General features: G+C 43.9%; 1 protein-coding gene across 3 annotated transcripts in view; it reads right to left on the bottom strand.

Annotated features, from left to right (window-relative positions):
- Window positions 1-19,499, bottom strand: part of LOC123764316 (LIM homeobox transcription factor 1 alpha) — a 63,323-nt gene extending 43,824 nt beyond the window's left edge. For all 3 annotated transcript variants that reach the window (XM_045751917.2, XM_045751916.2, XM_045751918.2), the window contains exon 1: window positions 19,237-19,499. Coding sequence is in view for 2 of the 3 variants with exons in the window: in XM_045751916.2 (XP_045607872.1) it covers window positions 19,237-19,282 (46 nt within the window). In the remaining variant the exon portion in view is untranslated. The remainder of the gene's footprint in view (window positions 1-19,236) is intronic.
- Between the last annotated feature and the right edge of the window lie 955 nt (window positions 19,500-20,454).

The raw sequence follows: 20,454 nt of genomic DNA, 5'->3' as shown, positions 1-20,454 counted from the left end.
GCCTTAAGTCCAACATTGCTGGCTGGTGAGTAAGCTATTTTGGTGGCCTTAATAATCCCCTGGAGGGTGATAGGCCTTAAGTCCAACATTGCTGGCTGGTGAGTAAGCTATTGTGGTGGCCTTAATAATTCTCTGGAGGTTGATAGGCCTTAAGTCCAATAATCCCCTGGAGGGTGATAGGCCTTAAGTCCAACACCAGACTTGCTGGCTGGTCAGTGGCCTTAATAATCCCCTGGAGAGTGATAGGCCTTAAGTCCAACACCAGACCAGTCGGCCGTTGTATTAAGAACTATTACCCGCCGCCCGCTGCTCACCGCCACACCTGCCGTGATTTGCTAAAGCACTTGGAGTGTGTCCTGAGAGCCTCTAAAACTCGAGTGTCTTCCGCCTCGTTATCTCTGGAGTGACCGTCTTCAGCGACACTCTTAGACGAGTTGCGTCTAAGTAGTTTCAAAGCGTTATACGACAAAGAGTGCTGGGAAGACGGGACACCACGAGCGTAGCTCTCATCCTGTAACTACACTTAGGTAATTACGATGCGTCTGGACCATAGCACTCAAGTCATTGCACACAACAACATATCTTGCAAGAAGTATCGCTTGAAACAAGGCCATTAAACCGTATCCAAGACACACAGTATTGTCCTGTTATAATCACCGTTGTCGGGGACAAGAAGCCTGTTCTTAGGCTTATCGAGCTCCCCCCCCCACTAGGTCTCAAGATGCAACCCTCCACAACAGTTGCATAACTCAAGGGTACCTATTTACTGCTAGGTGAACAGAACAATGAGGTGAAAGTAAACGTGATCAAGCCATTTCTGTCCCATCTGGGGATTGAACTCAGGTCCCTGGAGTGAGAGTCGAGAACGAAGACCGCTCTGCTACCAAGTTCCAGGACAGAAGCAGGTCGGCGTGGAGGAGCTATATAGTCTTAAGTCTCAATAAGATTTGAAAATAAAAATTAAATTGGTATTGAATGTATTCCTTTACGGATACTTCATATACATACAATGTATGAGGGTTCGATCCGGTCATACATATGTATCAGGGTGTGAGATAGATACCACCCATATGTATCAGAGAGTTCAGAGAGTAAAGCAGTGTCACACATATGTATCAGAGAGTGAAGCAGTGTCATACATATGTATCAGAGAGTGAAGCAGCGTCATACATATGTATCAGAGTGAAGCAGTGTCATACATATATATCAGAGAGTGAAGCAGTGTCATACATATGTATCAGAGAGTGAAGTAGTTTCATACATATGTATCAGAGTGTGAGATAATGTCACAGATACGGATCAGGGTGTGAGCCAGTACCATACATATGAATGATAGTGTGAGTCAATCTTATCTGTTTAATAATATGTGAGTAGGTTGGAGATGAATACTGTTCAGTGGAGAGCTCTCGAGAGCTTGTAAACACTGCCAGTAGTGAGGAAGAGTGAGGCTTCCTCACACTCAAGGAGGAAGTGAGAAGGGAGATGCCCTTCTCCAGCGAATTACCTACATACAATGTAGGTCTAGCAATACAATACTGTAGTCATTTCCACGAATTCTCTCACACTTGTTCTCGGGTCAAAATAGGTGTATACAACATCAGGGGGTCCCCTTACAGTGTTGAAGTGTTCGTTCCTGTGTCGGCCTACATCAGAGCCTTGACTGTAAGTCACAGGTATGGCCACCTGGCCGGTCCTAGAACTGAGAGGCATGAGGTATGAGGGAAGGGAACAGGAATGAAACCTCATGTCCCTAGAAGACAGTGAGGTTAGGGAGGACACGATTGCTGTATACAAAATTCCCAGGAAGGGAGGGGGGGGGAAATGACAGAGTTGATGAAGGTAGACTATTTAACACAGTGATACACAAGGGGACACAGGTGTAAACTGCGCACCCAAATGAGCCACGGAGATATCTGAACACCCAAATGAGCCGCGGAGATATCTGAACACCCAAATGAGCCGCGGAGATATCTGAGCACCCAAATGAGCCACGGAGATATCTGAGCACCCAAATGAGCCACGGAGATATCTGAGCACCCAAATGAGCCACGGAGATACCTGAGCACCCAAATGAGCCACGGAGATATCTGAGCACCCAAATGAGCCACGGAGATATCCGCAAAATTTATTTTCAGTGGCAGAGTAGTTAAGAAATGGAATGCATTAGGCAGTGATGTGGTGGAGGCTGACTCCATACACAGTGTCAAATGTAGATATGACAGAGTCCAACAGACGCAGCAACCTGTACACCAGTTAAGTGACAGTTCAGAGGTGGGACTAGAGAGCTAAATCTCAACCCCGGCAAGCACAACTAGGTAAGAACCAATATGGCAAGACCTGTTGCTAACATGTCTATGTTATTTGTGGTTTTATACACCTTATTACGATCCCATAATGTATAATATTGAACATTAAGCATAATAATAATAATAATAATAATAATAATAATAATAATAATAACAATAACAATAATAACAATAATAATAATAATAATTAAAATAATATTAATAATGAAAATATAAATAATACTTCTAATAATAATAATAATAACAATAATAATAATAATAATAATAATAATAATAATAATAATAATAATAACAATAATAATAATAATAATAATAATTAAAATAATATTAATAATGAAAATATAAATAATATTTCTAATAATAATAATAATAATAATAATAATAATGAGGTAGTAGGATTCAGTGCCTCAAGACTGAAGGTTCCAACACTGCCTCAACTGACCAAACATCAGTCCTTCGACGAACAAAGACTAATCAACCATGTACACAACTACTTGCGAAACCTCTACATCTTTCCTCAACCAGGGCGACGTACTTTACATATATTAAACAGCTTACGACACACACCCCGAAGCACTACGAGGTTGTTTATAACAATAATTGAACGTCCATCGTTCAATTTGCCACTCCGTGCAATACACAACTGTTTAGCCTAGCCAGCAACGTAGGACCCTGAGCAGCCCATCTAACCGATGGCGACCAGCTGCTAGCATCCACCTGCTGCTACCCCAGCTGCTAGCCTCCACCAGCTGCTACTCCAGCTGCTAGCCTCCACCTGCTGCTACTCCAGCTGCTAGCATCCACCTGCTGCTACCCCAGCTGCTAGCCTCCACCAGCTGCTACTCCAGCTGCTAGCCTCCACCTGCTGCTACTCCAGCTGCTAGCCTCCACCTGCTGCTACTCCAGCTGCTAGCCTCCACCTGCTGCTACTCCAGCTGCTAGCATCCACCTGCTGCTACTCCAGCTGCTAGCATCCACCTGCTGCTACTCCAGCTGCTAGCATCCACCTGCTGCTACTCCAGCTGCTAGCCTCCACCAGCTGCTAGCCTCCACCTGCTGCTACTCCAGCTGCTAGCCTCCACCTGCTGCTACTCCAGCTGCTAGCCTCCACCTGCTGCTACTCCAGCTGCTAGCATCCACCTGCTGCTACTCCAGCTGCTAGCATCCACCTGCTGCTACTCCAGCTGCTAGCATCCACCTGCTGCTACTCCAGCTGCTAGCATCCACCTGCTGCTACTCCAGCTGCTAGCCTCCACCAGCTGCTAGCCTCCACCTGCTGCTACTCCAGCTGCTAGCCTCCACCAGCTGCTACTCCAGCTGCTAGCCTCCACCAGCTGCTAGCCTCCACCTGCTGCTACTCCAGCTGCTAGCCTCCACCAGCTGCTAGCCTCCACCTGCTGCTAGCCTCCACCTGCTGCTACTCCAGCTGCTAGCCTCCACCAGCTGCTAGCCTCCACCTGCTGCTAGCCTCCACCTGCTGCTACTCCAGCTGCTAGCCTCCACCAGCTGCTAGCCTCCACCAGCTGCTAGCCTCCACCTGCTGCTAGCCTCCACCTGCTGCTACTCCAGCTGCTAGCCTCCACCAGCTGCTAGCCTCCACCTGCTGCTAGCCTCCACCTGCTGCTACTCCAGCTGCTAGCCTCCACCAGCTGCTAGCCTCCACCTGCTGCTAGCCTCCACCTGCTGCTACTCCAGCTGCTAGCCTCCACCTGCTGCTACTCCAGCTGCTAGCCTCCACCTGCTGCTACTCCAGCTGCTAGCATCCACCTGCTGCTACTCCAGCTGCTAGCCTCCACCAGCTACTAGCCTCTACCCGCTGCTACCCCAGCTGCTAGCCTCCACCAGCTGCTAGCCTCCACCTGCTGCTACCCCAGCTGCTAGCCTCCACCAGCTGTTAGCCTCCACCTGCTGCTACCCCAGCTGCTAGCCTCCACCAGCTGCTAGCCTCCACCTGCTGCTACCCCAGCTGCTAGCCTCCACCAGCTGCTAGCCTCTACCCGCTGCTAGTTTTCGGGCAGATGTTTGGTAAAATATAAAAAAAAAAGTTTGGTGTTTAACACGCTCAAACAACACCGCTGCTCAAATGGATCCTAACAATTTCTTATCACAAACAATGGACACTCAAAATTGTTTGTATCAAAGACAATCCCATTTCCTATGCCCCCCCCCCACACCCGCATCCCCGGTGATCTCTCAATCATTAATCCCCATCAATCCTACTTTGAGTAATCCCGAATAATCCTGGGCACGCACCAGGACTCAGAGACTGGTTAATCCCAGCAGTGAGCCATGGGAGCAGCTATATAAAGGTGACCCCCCGCCCCGTCCACAACCACACCGACTCTGGTCTAATGTATATGTGTGTGTGTGTATATATTTATATATATATATATATATATATATATATATATATATATATATATATATATATAATATAGTAGGCATTAAAGCACCGTAATATTTACGTTTCCTATGCGTCGACCTCGATTGGTTAGGTGGGTTGCTAGGGTGCGTAAGTGCCTAGTTAGGCAGTGGGACTTTGTCCACTTCGGGAAGTCCAGAGACCAGGCTGGTCTGACACCAGGCTGGTCTGACACCAGGCTGGTCTGACACCAGGCTGGTCTGACACCAGGCTGGTCTCCCGCCAGGCGAGGCGACTGCCCTCCCGACCATAACTTCCGAGCGTATGCCCGGCCAAACTGCTAATTACGCTCCGTTTTCAACATAATCTACCGTGTTAGGTGTCTGGTATCACTACATACAGTTTCCTTATGCTCTTTTGACCTCGTTTAAACTGACATTGTTGAGTGTTTAGTGTTAAACATGTGAACGGCGACTTGTGAGGTGAGGATAGAGCACTGAGTCTGTGGTGAGGCTGTGGTGGGCTGGGAGGGGGGACTCCAGCACCAGCACCTGGGATACCAGCACCCAGTGAAGGAACGCTCCTCTTACCTGACCCGTTGCTTATTCGCAATACTGGCTGCGTCTTTAATCCCTTGTTTCACACACTGCAGGTGTGTCTTCGTCGGTTGCACGCATTGCACAGCTGCCTGCATTGCAGGTGTGTCTTTAGACAAGAGTTCTAGTGATAAAGAGGCAAGTATACCGAGACTCCCCCTATACCATCGAGGCCTTCCAGCACTATAACATCAAAGGTGTGTAGAATATTACTACAAGTATAGTGACTGGCGGGGATGGTCCGCAGGCCCGCACGGTGCTGGTCCCCCTGGGGAGGGCGGCCGCTCTGCCTGACATATTACCTCTTGACAAATATGTAGCGGTTAATGAGATACAACCGTCCCTCTGCTTGTTTGGCCCTTACTCCTCTTGCTCTTCCTCCCAACTTTTTTCATGGTGGAATCTTTTGGTGTCGACCAGTGTCCAGCAGAGAGAGAACCTCGTTCTCTTCTGGCCCAAAACTTGACAGTCCTGCTCTTCGTTCAGATGGCATCGCAATGTATTCCTGGAAGAACGGTAGATAGCTAGTGTGAGGCTACACCTGTGTGTTTACCCTTGCTGACACCTGTACACATTTAAGTGTTGATCAGGCGAGTGGTGCAGCAAACCAAAGGAAAACAATAAAATCAAACAACTACCATCAATTGGAACATCGGAACACACTTATCCCCATAATATCTGTGATCGTAGGCCTCTGAGGCAAGGGTGCCTTGAGCTTTCTCAAAGAATTAGGTTCTAATCTCACTGACACTACCAGTGACTCAAGGGCTTCATGTTTCACCACCTCAGTATGATGATCCAGAGGGGAAACGCCTCCTGTGTCCTCGGGTCCTGTCCCGAAACTGAGGAGCTCCAAGAGATTCGCAACCCTTAAGCTTTCATCATAGTCATCAATTTCTGACTTGAACAATTTAACAAATATCCAATAAAACAAAATAAAATAAAAATGAAGGGGAGAAAGGTGGTAGGGCAAAAGAACATGGAAACTGCATAGTGGGGACTCAAAATGCCTTCTAATGCTCTGTATGTGTTTGTCACTGAGGATATGGTACCCTTCCTGACCAGAGGAGGTAACCCCTGTATTTATACACGCACGCCCGCACACCCAGGTACACCCAGACACACACACACACACACACACACACACACACACACACACACACACACACACACACACACACACACACACACACACACATACACACACACACAAGACAGAAGAAAAAGAGGTGATATGATCACTACATACAAAATAGTAACAGGAATTGATAAAATCGATAGGGAAGATTTCCTGAGACCTGGAACTTTAAGAACAAGAGGTCATAGATTTAAACTAGTTAAACACAGATGCCGAAGAAATAGAAGGTGGTGGAGGCCAAGACGGTCAGTAGTTTCAAAGCGTTATATGACAAAGAGTGCTGGGAAGACGGGACACCACGAGCGTAGCTCTCATCCTGTAACTACACTTAGGTAATCACACACACACACACACACACACACACACATATTAAACACTAATCCTGAGGACTCCCTAGCCCTAATCAAGGAACATGTATGTCCCTAGTATAGTTGACATATATACTTATCATGGCATACATAACACTCTCCAAGGGTAGCGATACACCGCGATAAGAGACAAAGGCCGGCTGAGGGCCTCGAGCTTAGCCTCATATTGCCCCCGTGGCTGATAAGAGATAAGGAGGACCCCTGAGACGACGGATCCTTAGGTCAACAAATATTGGGGTGTGTGTGAGGGAGTGCTTACGCCTAGGTCACCTTAACTGCTAACTTTGGTGACCTTAACTGCTAACTTAGCAGCTGAGGTCACCTAACTTAGGTCACCTTAACTGCTAACTTAGGTCACCTCAGCTGCTAACTTAAGTTAATTATGAGCTAGATTAACACCAACAGTACTACCCAAGACCAGCTGTACTACCTCAGACCAGCTGTACCAGGCCAGACCAGCTGTACTACACAAGAGCAGCTGCACTACAGTTGTAAAATACAACAGGACACCACAAGGGAATATTCGCAGGAACCCATTCTCGGGAACTGATAGTGTTCAGCGACACTCGCTGCCCCAACATGCATCAATCTCAGTGTTGCACTTTACAAAGTTTCTGTTATATTCCCACTAACAATTTGATAAAGGTCGCGAAAGAAAGCAAAAAAAAACAAACCCAAACTTTCCTAGTCCCTAGTATAGCACATATATGTACTAAATAAGGCGTAAGATAGCAGATATATTAGGCCTAGAATGGCTTATTTAGCCCCTGGACAAGTTAGGTTACATTCTAACGTTACGCTGCCGTTTTTTTTTTTAGTACGCTATTTAGGCTAATCCAAAAATACAAAATGTGGAATTTTGGCATCCAACAGTCCCTTTTTGTACGTTTGAGCAAATAGTTGCTACAGGTACTATCATTACTGGAGGATGTGTTGGAATAGTCACCAGACATTACTAGTGTAACTCACGAGCATATTATATTATTAATATAGTATGTTATATTATATTACCCATAAGGCATAGGCATATTTCCCTCCCAGTATTACATATAAGCCATAAGCCTATTTCACTCCCAGCACTACACATAACACACCCACACACACACACAGAATGGAGAGGTGACGAGCGGAAATTAAATGAAAGTCACCTAAATTGGTCTGAGAAATGGCTACTAGACTTTAACGCTGACGAATGCAAGGTTATGGTGACAAGAATAAAGCCCTCAAATACAGTACTTCCCACGTCTTCAGAACAAAAGAAAGATTTGAAAGTAGATGTTAACCCCACATCTAACACCAAAGACATACTTGAGCAGCCTAAAGTCGGCAGTGAAAGCCTACCGGCCAACGCCCGGATATTTTATAAGAGCTTGGACAAGGGAGTCTTCATAGCACCATTTACATCACATATAAGAGTAAGTCTGCTGCACCGGCATGGAACCCCTGCCTAAAGAAACATAAAATATAACTAGTAAAGGTCGACAGATACAAGAAGCTCGTTGGTGTGCTAATGGACCTCACCAAACTAGAGAAGGCACAGAGCAGACATGATAACAACGTAAAAAAATTAAAAAGGAACACAGCCAAGTAGATAAACAAGGTTTGCAAAGAAAATATGATAAGCAAAACGAGTGTAAAGTCACTTCATTAACCTACTTATGGTGAAAAGGCGGGGCTTAAGAGCACTAGCTCAACCCTGCAAGCATTTTTAACGGAAGTACGCACGCACGCACGCACGCACGCACGCGCACGCACACGCACACACACACACACACACACACACACACACACACACACACACACACACACACACATCAGAACAGCGTTCAGGAACCTGTGTAAGGAATCATTCAGAATCTTGTACACCACATATGTAAGACCAATCCTGGAGTATGCGGCCCCAGCATGGAGCCCGTACCTTGTCAAGCACAAGACGAAGCTGGAAAAAGTCCAAAGGTATGCCACTAGACTAGTCCCAGAACTAAGAGGCATGAGTTACGAGGAAAGGCTGCGGGAAATGCACCTTACGACACTGGAAGACAGAAGAGTAAGGGGAGACATGATCACAACCTAAAAAATCCTCAGAGGAATCGACCGGGTAAACAAGGATAAACTATTCAACACTGGTGGGACGCGAACAAGGGGACACAGGTGGAAACTGAGTACCCACATGAGCCACAGAGACGTTAGAAGGAACTTTTTCAGTGTCAGAGTAGTTAACGGATGGAATGCACTAGGCAGTGATGTGGTGGAGGCTGACTCCATACACAGTTTTAAATGTAGATATGATAGAGCCCAGTAGGCTCAGGAATCTGTACACCAGTTGATTGACAGTTGAGAGGCGGGACCAAAGAGCCAAAGCTCAACCCCCGCAAGCACAAATAGGTGAGTACACACACACACACAACATATACTATACAAAAAGCAAGCTTACCTTAATATTAGCCAGGAATATTTACATTTATTCAACATATTTTGTAAAATAATTAGGCAATATTTATTCTATATTTTTTTAGTTCAAGTATTATTAGACAGCGCGCGAATCATGCCACATATTAAACTCTGGTGACATAACTTATTATGCTTCGAATTATCTGAAGTTAATTATCGCAAACTGGAAGGCATATTTTTTCTGTTCTTTCCCAACTTGAGTACTCTTCTAGCATGAATACTTTACTAACATAATCACTCTTCTAACACGAGTACGTATCTAACATGAGTATATTTTTCTAACACCAGTATTTTTCTACAATTTCTTTTACCTAATGCATTTGGTGATGCTGTGTGGTTTCTATTAAGAAAATGTAATCTATTATTTCCCCAGGCGTGGGTCTCTGGGGGGGATACTGACGTACACGCTTTGTGGGGCTCAGTTGTTGTGTGACTGGCCAGGGGGCCGCACGTCGCTTCCCTCCTGAACCATCACTGTAGCCTCCCTCCTGCACCATCACTGTAGCCTCCCTCCTGCACCATCACTGTAACCTGCCTCCTACACCATCACTGTAACCCACACTTGTACTCATTCCTGCCCGGCTTACCCACCAACCTATTGTCACCTGGGTATATACCCACAAGACTTGGTGGGTATATACCCAGTGGTTATGATGAAACTTTCTCAGCTGTCTAATTTGTATGTATTACTCATAAGGGATCAAGAATTAATAAAGGAATGTCTTTAATTTTATTTTATTTTATTGCGCTTTAGCCAAGTAAAACGTGTATGAGACCGGGCGCTGTAATGTATTTGGAAAAGTTGAACATTTACGGCGGGTTGATCTGATATTAAAAAAAAAATCAGATTTATTTGTTTGCTCTTTTGCTGATGTTAAAAATTCCCACTGTAAATTGTGTGGCTGTATATAGAATGGAGAATTACCCTTAAAGGCTAATACAAAATATCCACCGCTCTCAACAGGGTAGAGCGGCCGTCAAATTGTGTCCCTATATTTCACACACATTCAAGCTTACATGACTTACAATGACCACACTTAAAACATTCTTTGATTTTACCGCGCTAGTGAGATATTTTATTACTTGGAAGATTTTCCCAATACTTAAAAGACACGAAATAATGTTCCCCAAAATTGCTGTTGTTGGCTCGCGAGAAAATCTGGCATCAAAGATTTGGCGATTTTGGCGCGCACACTTAGAAAGGTTGCCCACCCCTAGCCTAGTGCATGGATAATAAATGCTGATTTGTACATGCTATAGGATAGGGGGGATCCTCGACAGTTATATACAATTAATGCCAACAAGTAGCTACGTGACTCAAACACGCGACTCAACGAGGGGTTTAGGTGAAAGGGGAAGGAGGGAGAGGGAAAGGGTAGTGAAGAGAGAGAACTCGTTATACATCAACAAATTAATACTTATCAGTCGCCAAAAATATAAACAAATTACCAAAATACAAAGCTGGCAATACTGTGATGGCCTAATGTCACCAAAGCATCGATATAAAATTTAGACGCAGCCAAATAATGAATTATCAATGAATATTCGTCCGACATATTTGGTTGGATCATCGCGCGAAAATTATTAGCGCTCGTTCAGTATAGTGCACTTGTTACGTGTTCATATCCAGGCTCTAACTAGAGACAATTAAAAGCCTGTGACATATTTCCCACCTGATGTTTAATGCGGTTCGACAGACCATTTTCGCGCGCAAATCAGCGTAGCTCGGAATCGCCAGCCATCAGCGTCCCGCCTCTCGTCGATCTCAGTTTTAATTAGCCAATCAATTTGGAACCGTCGTGTGGTTAGCATGACGCAGACATCTTGATGGGCGCTACTATGTGGTGACTTTGATGTGGAGAGGAGCTATGCACTAATGATATGCCGCACGAAAATACTTTTTTTCGTTACACTCACTACAGCAAAATTTACTTTATAGATCAAGTGTCTTGGTCCTGGTCGAAACAAGACACCTGACTATGGTCGTAAGGGGACACTTACCCAGGTTGGAAAGAGTCAGTTGCCCTGGATTTATAAATGCTAAATTTAATGAGAAACATTAGGCACTTTTCTTGTGGAAATTCACAACTCATACACAAAGTAGGACACTTGAGGCGTTTTCTCTAATGACAACCTCAGCAATAACAGCTAATTTCTGCAATTGATAATTTTGCAGTAAATAATAATGTCAGAAGTTAAAGATAACCTATTCAGTAAATGACGATAACCTCTGCGATCAATAACCTCATCAATAAGTGATAACCTCTGCAATAAAACTCCGGCAGTGATAACGACGCCTGGACGAATGATAATGGACAATAATGAAAAATAAAATAAAAGCACGTATAACAACTTAGGTACCAACACTAACACCAGCAGTACCAACACTAACAGTACCAGCAGTGGCTGTATCAGTACCAGCGGCAGCAGAATCAGTACCAGTGGTGGCAATATCAGTATCGGCAGCTCCAATATCAGTAGCGGCGGCGGCGGCAGTATAAGTACCAGCGGCGGCGGCAGTATCAGTAGCAGCGGCGGCGGCAGTATAAGTACCAGCGGCGGCAGTATCAGTAACGGCGGCGGCAGTATCAGTAGTGGCGGCGGCAGTATCAGTAACGGCGGCGGCAGTATCAGTACCAGCGGCGGCAGTATCAGTAGCGGCGGCGTCAGTATCAATAGAGGCAGCGGCAGTATCAGTAGCGGCGGCGGCAGTATCAGTACCAGCAGCGGCAATATCAGTAGCGGCGGCAGCAGTATCAGTACCAGCGGCGGCGGCAGTATCAGTAGCGGCGGCGGCAGTATCAGTACCAGCAGCGGCAATATCAGTAGCGGCGGCAGCAGTATCAGTATCAGCAGCGGCAGTATCAATAGCGGCGGCGGCAGTATCAATAGCGGCGGCGGCAGTATCAGTAGCGGCGGCCGATTAGTTGGGGTGGCGGCATCACTTGCGGCGACGGCAGTATCAGTAGCGGCGGCGGCAGTATCAGTAGCGGCGGCGGCAGTATCAGTAGCGGCGGCGGCAGTATCAGTACCAGTGGCGGCATTATCAGTAGCAGCGGCCGATTAGTTGGGGTGGCGGCATCACTTGCGGCGACGGCAGTATCAGTAGCGGCAGCTAACCATATGCCGTGTAGAACATCGCCTTAGCAATGCTGGAGGCAGTTTCTGGAAAGAAAATGGCACACTTCGCTATTATGCAAAGACCCTATGCTGGGAACTTCCTGTTAGCTTTCCTTAATTCTGCTTTGGGCACCCGCCTGGAATCGAGCCCCAAGTAGGTGCTGACCTGCGCCTTGCCGCCCGTCTCCACTTAACACCTGTGTATCTGAGGTTATGCGTCGGTAGACCAATACGGCAGCCAATATCTCATCTGTCGTAAGTTATAGGGAAAGATTGCTAGACATGAAGCAGTCAATTACATCATTGAGAAGTTTGGCTACAGCTAAGTGAACCTCAAATGTGCAGACCTGACAACAGTCATAAACCCCCAGATGGATCTCACCCTGCAACCATGGAGGGATGGTAAACAGGTCGTGTGAGACTACACGTGAGCGTCTACATTGGCTGATAACTTTGTACCTCACAGTACAGCTGAGGGAGGCGGGGCGGCCACCTTCAGGGAGACCCAGAAAACTAATAAGTGCAGGGGACCGAGAACACTGTTACAGGTTAGTGCCGATAGGCTTTAAAACGTCTGGGGTAGATGTACACTTAAGTTCCTAAAGAAGATGGGTGAGGAATTCATTAGGCAAACGAGAGACTCAAGAGCGGACAGTTTCCCCTTACAGCGCCTTAGTATCACGAACCAGAGAGGAAATGCTGCAGAAGAGCTGGATGAGGTCTTCGAACAGTGATTGCTATATGCGTGTGTTTTCTGTAAATAATGTAATAAAATAAATAAAAAAGTAAATTTTAAGTAATAATTTAAATAACATTTTTAATAAAAAGGGGACCTAAACATTCCCTCTAATACGTTATGTGTGATTTCCTCCGAGGTTAAGGGTCCCCTTTCCCAACCAGAGGTGGTACTCCCTCCCTAGATTAAAAAAACAGTAAATCATATTGTATAAAATAAAAAAAAGTAGTGGTGGTAGAAGAAAATACTCAAGTGATCAGGGAGACTACAAGATCTTATCTGAATATCCTTTATTCTCTTCTCCGAGGCTGTGGGTCCTATAATTGCACCGGTGGTGGTGCATCTGGGAACACCCAGTGCATAGGTTTGAACCCTCAATACCCAGCGCGTAGGTTCGAAGTTCGTGTGTGTGTGTGTGTACTCACCTAGTTGTACTCACCTAGTTGTGTTTGCGGGGGTTGAGCTCTGGCTCTTTGGTCCCGCCTCTCAACCGTCAATCAACAGGTGTACAGATTCCTGAGCCTATCGGGCTCTGTCATATCTACACTTGAAACTGTGTATGGAGTCAGCCTCCACCACATCACTTCCTAATGCATTCCATTTGTCAACCACTCTGACACTAAAAAAGTTCTTTCTAATATCTCTGTGGCTCATTTGGGCACTCAGTTTCCACCTGTGTCCCCTTGTGCGTGTTCCCCTTGTGTTAAATAGACTGTCTTTATCTACCCTATCAATCCCCTTCAGAATCTTGAATGTGGTGATCATGTGTGTGTGTGTGTGTGTGTGTGTGTGTGTGTGTGTGTGTGTGTGTGTGTGTGTGTGTGTGTGTGTGTGTGTGTGTGTGTGTGTGTGTGTGTGTGTGTGTATGTGTATGTGTACTCACCTAATTGTGCTTGCGGGGGTTGAGCTCTGGCTTTTTGGTCCCGCCTCTCAACCGTCAATCAACTGGTGTACAGATTCCTGAGCCTATTGGGCTCTATCATATCTACATTTGAAACTGTGTATGGAGTCAGCCTCCACCACATCACTTCCTAATGCATTCCATTTACTAACTACTCTGACACTGAAAAAGTTCTTTCTAACGTCTCTGTGGCTCATTTGGGTACTCAGCTTCCACCTGTGTCCCCTTGTTCGCGTCCCACCAGTGTTGAATAGTTCATCCTTGTTTACCCGGTCGATTCCCCTGAGGATTTTGTAGGTTGTGATCATGTCCCCCCTTACTCTTCTGTCTTCCAGTGTCGTAAGGTGCATTTCCCGCAGCCTTTCCTCATAACTCATGCCTCTTAGTTCTGGGACTAGTCTAGTAGCATACCTTTGGACTTTTTCCAGCTTCGTCTTGTGCTTGACAAGGTACGGGCTCCATGCTGGGGCCGCATACTCCAGGATTGGTCTTACATATGTGGTGTACAAGATTCTGAAGCTATCTGAAGAACAAGAAGAAGAATCTATCTGAAGAACAAGTACAAGAAGCTGAAGCTATGAAGTGTGTGTGTGTGTGTGTGTGTGTGTGTGGTGTATAATTATTTGTTACGGTTTGCTGCCTTATTGTTATGGTGTTAGTTCCTAGGACGATCAACATCGCTTTTTTGGTGGTGTGTAAGTTCCCAGGACGATCAACACCATACCTCGAGGTGTGTGATCTTATCCTGGACGATAAGTGCGATAATATAACATAGCGGCGCCTCAGCCACCAATCTCGTTATCTTACACCACTTATCTTGCAGACAACTTTAACAATGTACAGTATTTTCTAATTCAGAATATTATACTTCTTAATCTCTACTATCAATACTGTGCTATTTGTATTATGTAAGAAATTAATCAAATATTAGTTAAATTTCTTAGCTGAAAAATAATATTAAATCATTTAGTTTTGTATAATACAATAACCAACTAGTACTGGTGTATAATACAGTAACCAACCAAATGTATAATAAAATAATTATAATAATAATAATAATTTGCAATAATGAGCCACCTAGTATATTTAATAATATATGTTAGTAAAATCTGTAGTAACAGCTGGAACAGTAAAAGTTGTAACTTTCTTGTATATATAACTTTGTTTTTATTAAATTAATGACTTGTTGGAAATATTGTTTAATTCTGGGTCGTTATAATGATAGGCCTTAATAATGAGCAAAATATTTTTTAATTATATTGATATTATTAATATCAGTTTTATTATTTTTATTATTATTATTATTATTGAAGGTGAAGGTGACCCAATGTATGTGTAAGTGTATTAAAAAAAACAAATTTTCGGATGTAACCTACATCCCTCGTCATGGTACTCTATACTGTACCTTGTACACAGTATCTCGAGAAAGGATGTAGGTTCCATTCGAAAATTTGGTTTTTAATTCACTTACACATGTATTGGGTCTTTCTTTCACCTTCATTCAATCACTACGGCATTGTAGTACGTTTCTACATTATCATTATTATTATTATTATTATAGATGTAAATTTCAGATTAGTTTTCTTCGTAAGTGATTCTATAACATAATCATAACAGAAACAACTGTTGTCGTGTTATAAGGCTCCTCCCACGCAGTTGTGGTCTGATGCCTCATCTAAGGCAACGTTGTAAACAATGTCACCAACATACACAACGAATTAGCTCAAGGCACAAAGAACAAAGGTTGATATCGCTTATTCGATCTGCCATTTCCTAAATATATACAGTTTGGTCTAACCAAAACCGCACGAACCCAAGCAGCTCATTCTATCGACGTCAGTGCATAAAAATTTGTAAATATTACGGTGCTTTAATATGCCTAATAAATCGCATTTTACCATATTGGTGAATTCCTTTAAAAATGCGACGTATAAGGCGAGAGAACAGGTTACTAGGCTACAGCGAGAAAGAGATATGAGAATGGTTCACACCGCTTGAGTCTTAACTCACAAAACTGCACCATTCACTAAGTTACAAGCTCCATATCCCACCAACGAAACATCAATTCCCTTGTGCTTCCCCCCCCCCCCAAAATACAGGTAATATACCATTCCGAGCCTACTCGGGATAGAATGAAATTCTAGAAAATAATTTTAAAAAGAAAATGTAATGTTTCCAACCCGATGATAATTTATGCGTGTATCATCATCCCGGCCCACGATTATGTAAATGAAGGCACCGTTATTGCTCGGCTAGGATATTGATGCCTGGATATCGCCATGGGTACTGATGAATTGATGACACATTATGTAGAGCACCCACCGTGTGTCACTGATGATAGTGATGACGGTGTGGAGGGTGTAGATGACGATGTGGGGGTGTGGATGATGCGGTGGGGGTGTGGATGACGCTGTGAGGGTGTGGATGACGCTGTGAGGGTGTGGATGAAGCTGTGAGGATGTGGATGAAGCTGTGAGGATGTGGATGACGCTGTGAGGGGTATGGATGACGCTGTGAGGGTGTGGATGGAGAGAGAGAGAGAGAGAGAGAGAGAGAGAGAGAGAGAGAGAGAGAGAGAGAGAGAGAGAGAGAGAGAGAGAGAGAGAGAGAGAGAGAGAGAGAGAGAGAGAGAGAGAGAGAGAGAGAGAATCTATTAGTATATTTTGGTAGCAGTCTTTCTTGTAAACACATGTTCTTGAATATGACCGAAAGGGTAAGATTAATGATTCAAACACGAATCTTCTCAATATTTCTTACGTTTTTCTTCACTGTTAAGGGAAGTTGAAAAATTACTCTCTAAAATTAATTTTTTACACCTTTCTATAGTCTGACGCCTCGGGAGGCATTTCGCAAGGTATACCTTACATTTTCAAGGACAATTGTACAGTGTTAAACGTAGTATTATATACTCTTTGGGTGAGGTGGAGGATGAATGCCATAACAAGGGGGGGTATTAAATATATCAATAAATAAATGGATGAAGGGGTGTCAATGAATAAATGGATCAAGGGGTATCACTGAATAAATGGATCAAGGGATATCACTGAATAAATGGATTAAGGGGTATCACTGAATAAATGGATCAAGGGGTACCAATGAATAAATGGGATATTAGGGGGTATTAGTAGGGTCAATGGATGCTGTGGCTGCATTGGGCTCTGGGTCTTGAAGTGGGTAGTATGTAATTATGTGTTAGCTGGTTGTTGATTGCAGGTCTGCACTTCTTAATATGTAGTGCCTCGCTGATGTCCAATCTCCCGCTGTCGTTATATCTGTCAATTATTTCAGTGTTGCTTGTCAAGATGTCTCAGATGATGATCTGGTTGTGTGTGGAGATTACATGTTCCTTGATAGAGCCCTGTTGTTTGCGCATTGTTAATTGCCAAGAGAGAGAGAGAGAGAGAGAGAGAGAGAGAGAGAGAGAGAGAGAGAGAGAGAGAGAGAGAGAGAGAGAGAGAGAGAGAGAGAGAGAGAGAGAGAGAGAGAGAGAGAGAGAGAGAGAGAGAGAGAGAGAGAGAGACGTTGCTGTCTTGCCTATATACTTAGATCGTTGGAGTACTACTGTCTAAACAGGTGAATGTTGTAAACTGACACAGTATTTGTGGATGATGAAACCCAAGATTCATTTCGTTATAGGGAAGCGTTTCCCAAGGGGTAAGTAATTATCAAAAGAACGCACCAAACCGGGGTAATTTAATTTTGTATTTCTTTATATCTGGTTTTATATGTGTATTTAAAGTGAGCGGGGGTTATTTTTGTTTACATTTAAATTAGTTATATGGTTTGTATTGTTTCGCATAGTTACCGGGAAAACACCCTTTGAGCGTTTACGATCAAAAGATGTCTAGTTTGATAGGTATGGGGGGTCACTCCTTTCCCCTTCCCTGTTGAATAGCAGGAGGTCTTGCCAAAACATTTTTACAATCATGGCATTTTAGGAGGTGGCATTTTAGGAGTTACATTGGGGGTTTGGTCCTGTGAGTGGGCTTATCGAACTGTGCTTACATATCAGTGACTGCGGGTGAGGTCTCTAGTTCTTTATGTCCTACCTCCTAGTCTGGTTGTGCCCGTTGCGTTATAATTCCACTTTACTTTTGGTTGAATTCTTTGTTAAATCTGGCCTTAACGTTGTGAATGGAGGTGGCTTCGACGAGTTCGTCCTTCAGTGCATTCAGAGCATTTTTCCTCACATTTCTTCGCCGCCTCTGCGTTTCCAAGTTCCACCTATTATCCTCTTCTACCTTCTATAGAATTTAAAGATGTGGCTTTTATCCGCTTTTGACTATTCCTCTCAGTATCTTATATATACTGATCGTATCTCAGTTTTCCTTCTTCTAGGACAGGGGGACGACAGGGGTATGTGAGAGATGCTGGACAGATCCAGTGTCATGGGAGTGCATATGGGCTCCGTGCCCCCAAGACAGACTCTCCGGTTAACCTCACGAATGTAATCCCATTTCTTGTTAGTTTCATGCAAATATTTGCAATTATGTGAATCTATTAAAAAAAGTAAGCAAGTAGTTATAAAAGAGACCATCATGCCGGGGAGATTGTGTAGTACATAATATGAAGCTCTGAACACTGTTTAAATATATGGCTTGACAATAGGGTTGTTGATTTATGGAACAAATTACCGGGTAACATAATAATGACGCTGGATCACTGTTTGTTTCAAGCGTAGGTTACATATATATGAGTTTTGGTGGATATATATTATATATATAATATATATATATATATATAAAATTATATATATATTATATATATATATATATATATATATATATATATATATATATATATATATATATATATATATATATATATATATATATAATAAGCGCTGCCACATATGAGCCAATAGTCCTTCTGCAGCTTCCGTTATTGATAAGGACTTGTATTCTTATAAATCGCGTACGCTGTTCCTTAGTTCAAAGCCACTACATAGACTAAGTACAAATGCTCTCCTCATTGCCAAGCTTAATAGCAGCATGTGTAATAGGCTTCTGATTAATCGCGCAAATCCACTCTACGTTTATATCATCACTTAAAATTCAAATAAATAAATAAACAAACATAATGTGTAAATAAATACTCAGCAGTCAATGTTGAACACAGTGCACACCGCACGAGAGAGAACATGGCCGGCACCTACAATCAATCAACTCAGGAACAAAGTAGCTGACGATATCACCTTCGCGGGATACAGGACAAGGTAGTTTGACATTTGTAGCTGAGAATAAGATGTAAGGCTTTACCTGTGGTGTAGTGGTGGCTGGCCATGTCATCTGTCTCTTGCACCATGATGACTCTGGGAACTCCCACTCGATGGTTGAGCACAACGCAAAAACACCACTAACCAAGTCTTGAACTATGCGTCGCCATATCGAATAACATGTTCACTGTTTCGCCCACTTTCAAGTCTCTCCGTTCAAGAGGCCTCCTTGTGTATCTGAAGAAATATGTAATCCGTTTAGCCAGTTTCTGATGCCCTGGAGACCGATCACCCCAAACACCTCTGAAGACGAGGAACGAATGATATGTGAACCGGAATCCCGGTGTACAGGATGCCGCCACCTCGAGCATCCCAGAGGGGCGGAGCTTCTCGCCGAGTTTACCCAATGGCGTGGAGGGGCGGAGCTTGGAGAGGCGGAGCTTGGAGGGGGCGGAGTTTGAAGGGGCGGAGGGGGTCGAGCCTGTGGACACAGGAGAGAGACGGGGACGGAGGGAGGGAGGGCGGGCGACGGTACACCTCCAGAGAGCGGAGACAAACATACCGCAAGATAACGATAGAAAGTATCTAGTTCATGTGAAGGCATAATAAAGGAAAAGTTACCAGAAACCTATGCAGGTGCCCATAGAAACACAAAACGTCCTCACCTATTATTTGCTTAGTGTTTAACCTATATCCAAACTTAATCAAATCATGTTTGCAGGGGGGGGGAAGAATAATAGTATTGCAATAAAACTGGAGCCAGATGTACAGCTATGAAGGAGAGGCAATAGTGGTTGTAACTTGTTAACTTATAACTCCACAAACCGCTCAGTTATGTCATGTCCAATACTTTGAAATAAACATGATGTCACACGTAATATAAAAAGCAAACTATTATGTTTACCATTACAAGGAAGTCCAGAGCTAAAGAGATAGTCTTAAAGCGAGCAAAAATAACCTATTATGAAACACTTAACAAGTTTACACATTTGTACCGTATGTTAGTCAACAGATAATGTGGTAATATGTTCTATATTATGTAATACAGTTTTTCTGTGGGCCTCCTGGTTGCTACTTAGGCTCTTGTGTACCACAGTACTGTCCAATAGGTGCCAACAACGTTGTTGTGAATACCATAATCTTCTTTTGCAGTACTGAAGTAAATATTCACAATAATGTGCTTCAGAGTATCCTTCAGCGAGATACACACTGTGAAGCCATGAACGTTGCTTACTAGTCACAATTTCAGTCACTAGTCACA

The sequence above is a fragment of the Procambarus clarkii genome, chromosome 82 (assembly GCF_040958095.1).
Source record: "Procambarus clarkii isolate CNS0578487 chromosome 82, FALCON_Pclarkii_2.0, whole genome shotgun sequence".
NCBI classification, from domain to species: domain Eukaryota; kingdom Metazoa; phylum Arthropoda; class Malacostraca; order Decapoda; family Cambaridae; genus Procambarus; species Procambarus clarkii.
The sequence above is the reverse complement of the archived record's forward strand: the minus strand, read 5'-3'. Positions and strand labels throughout refer to the sequence as shown.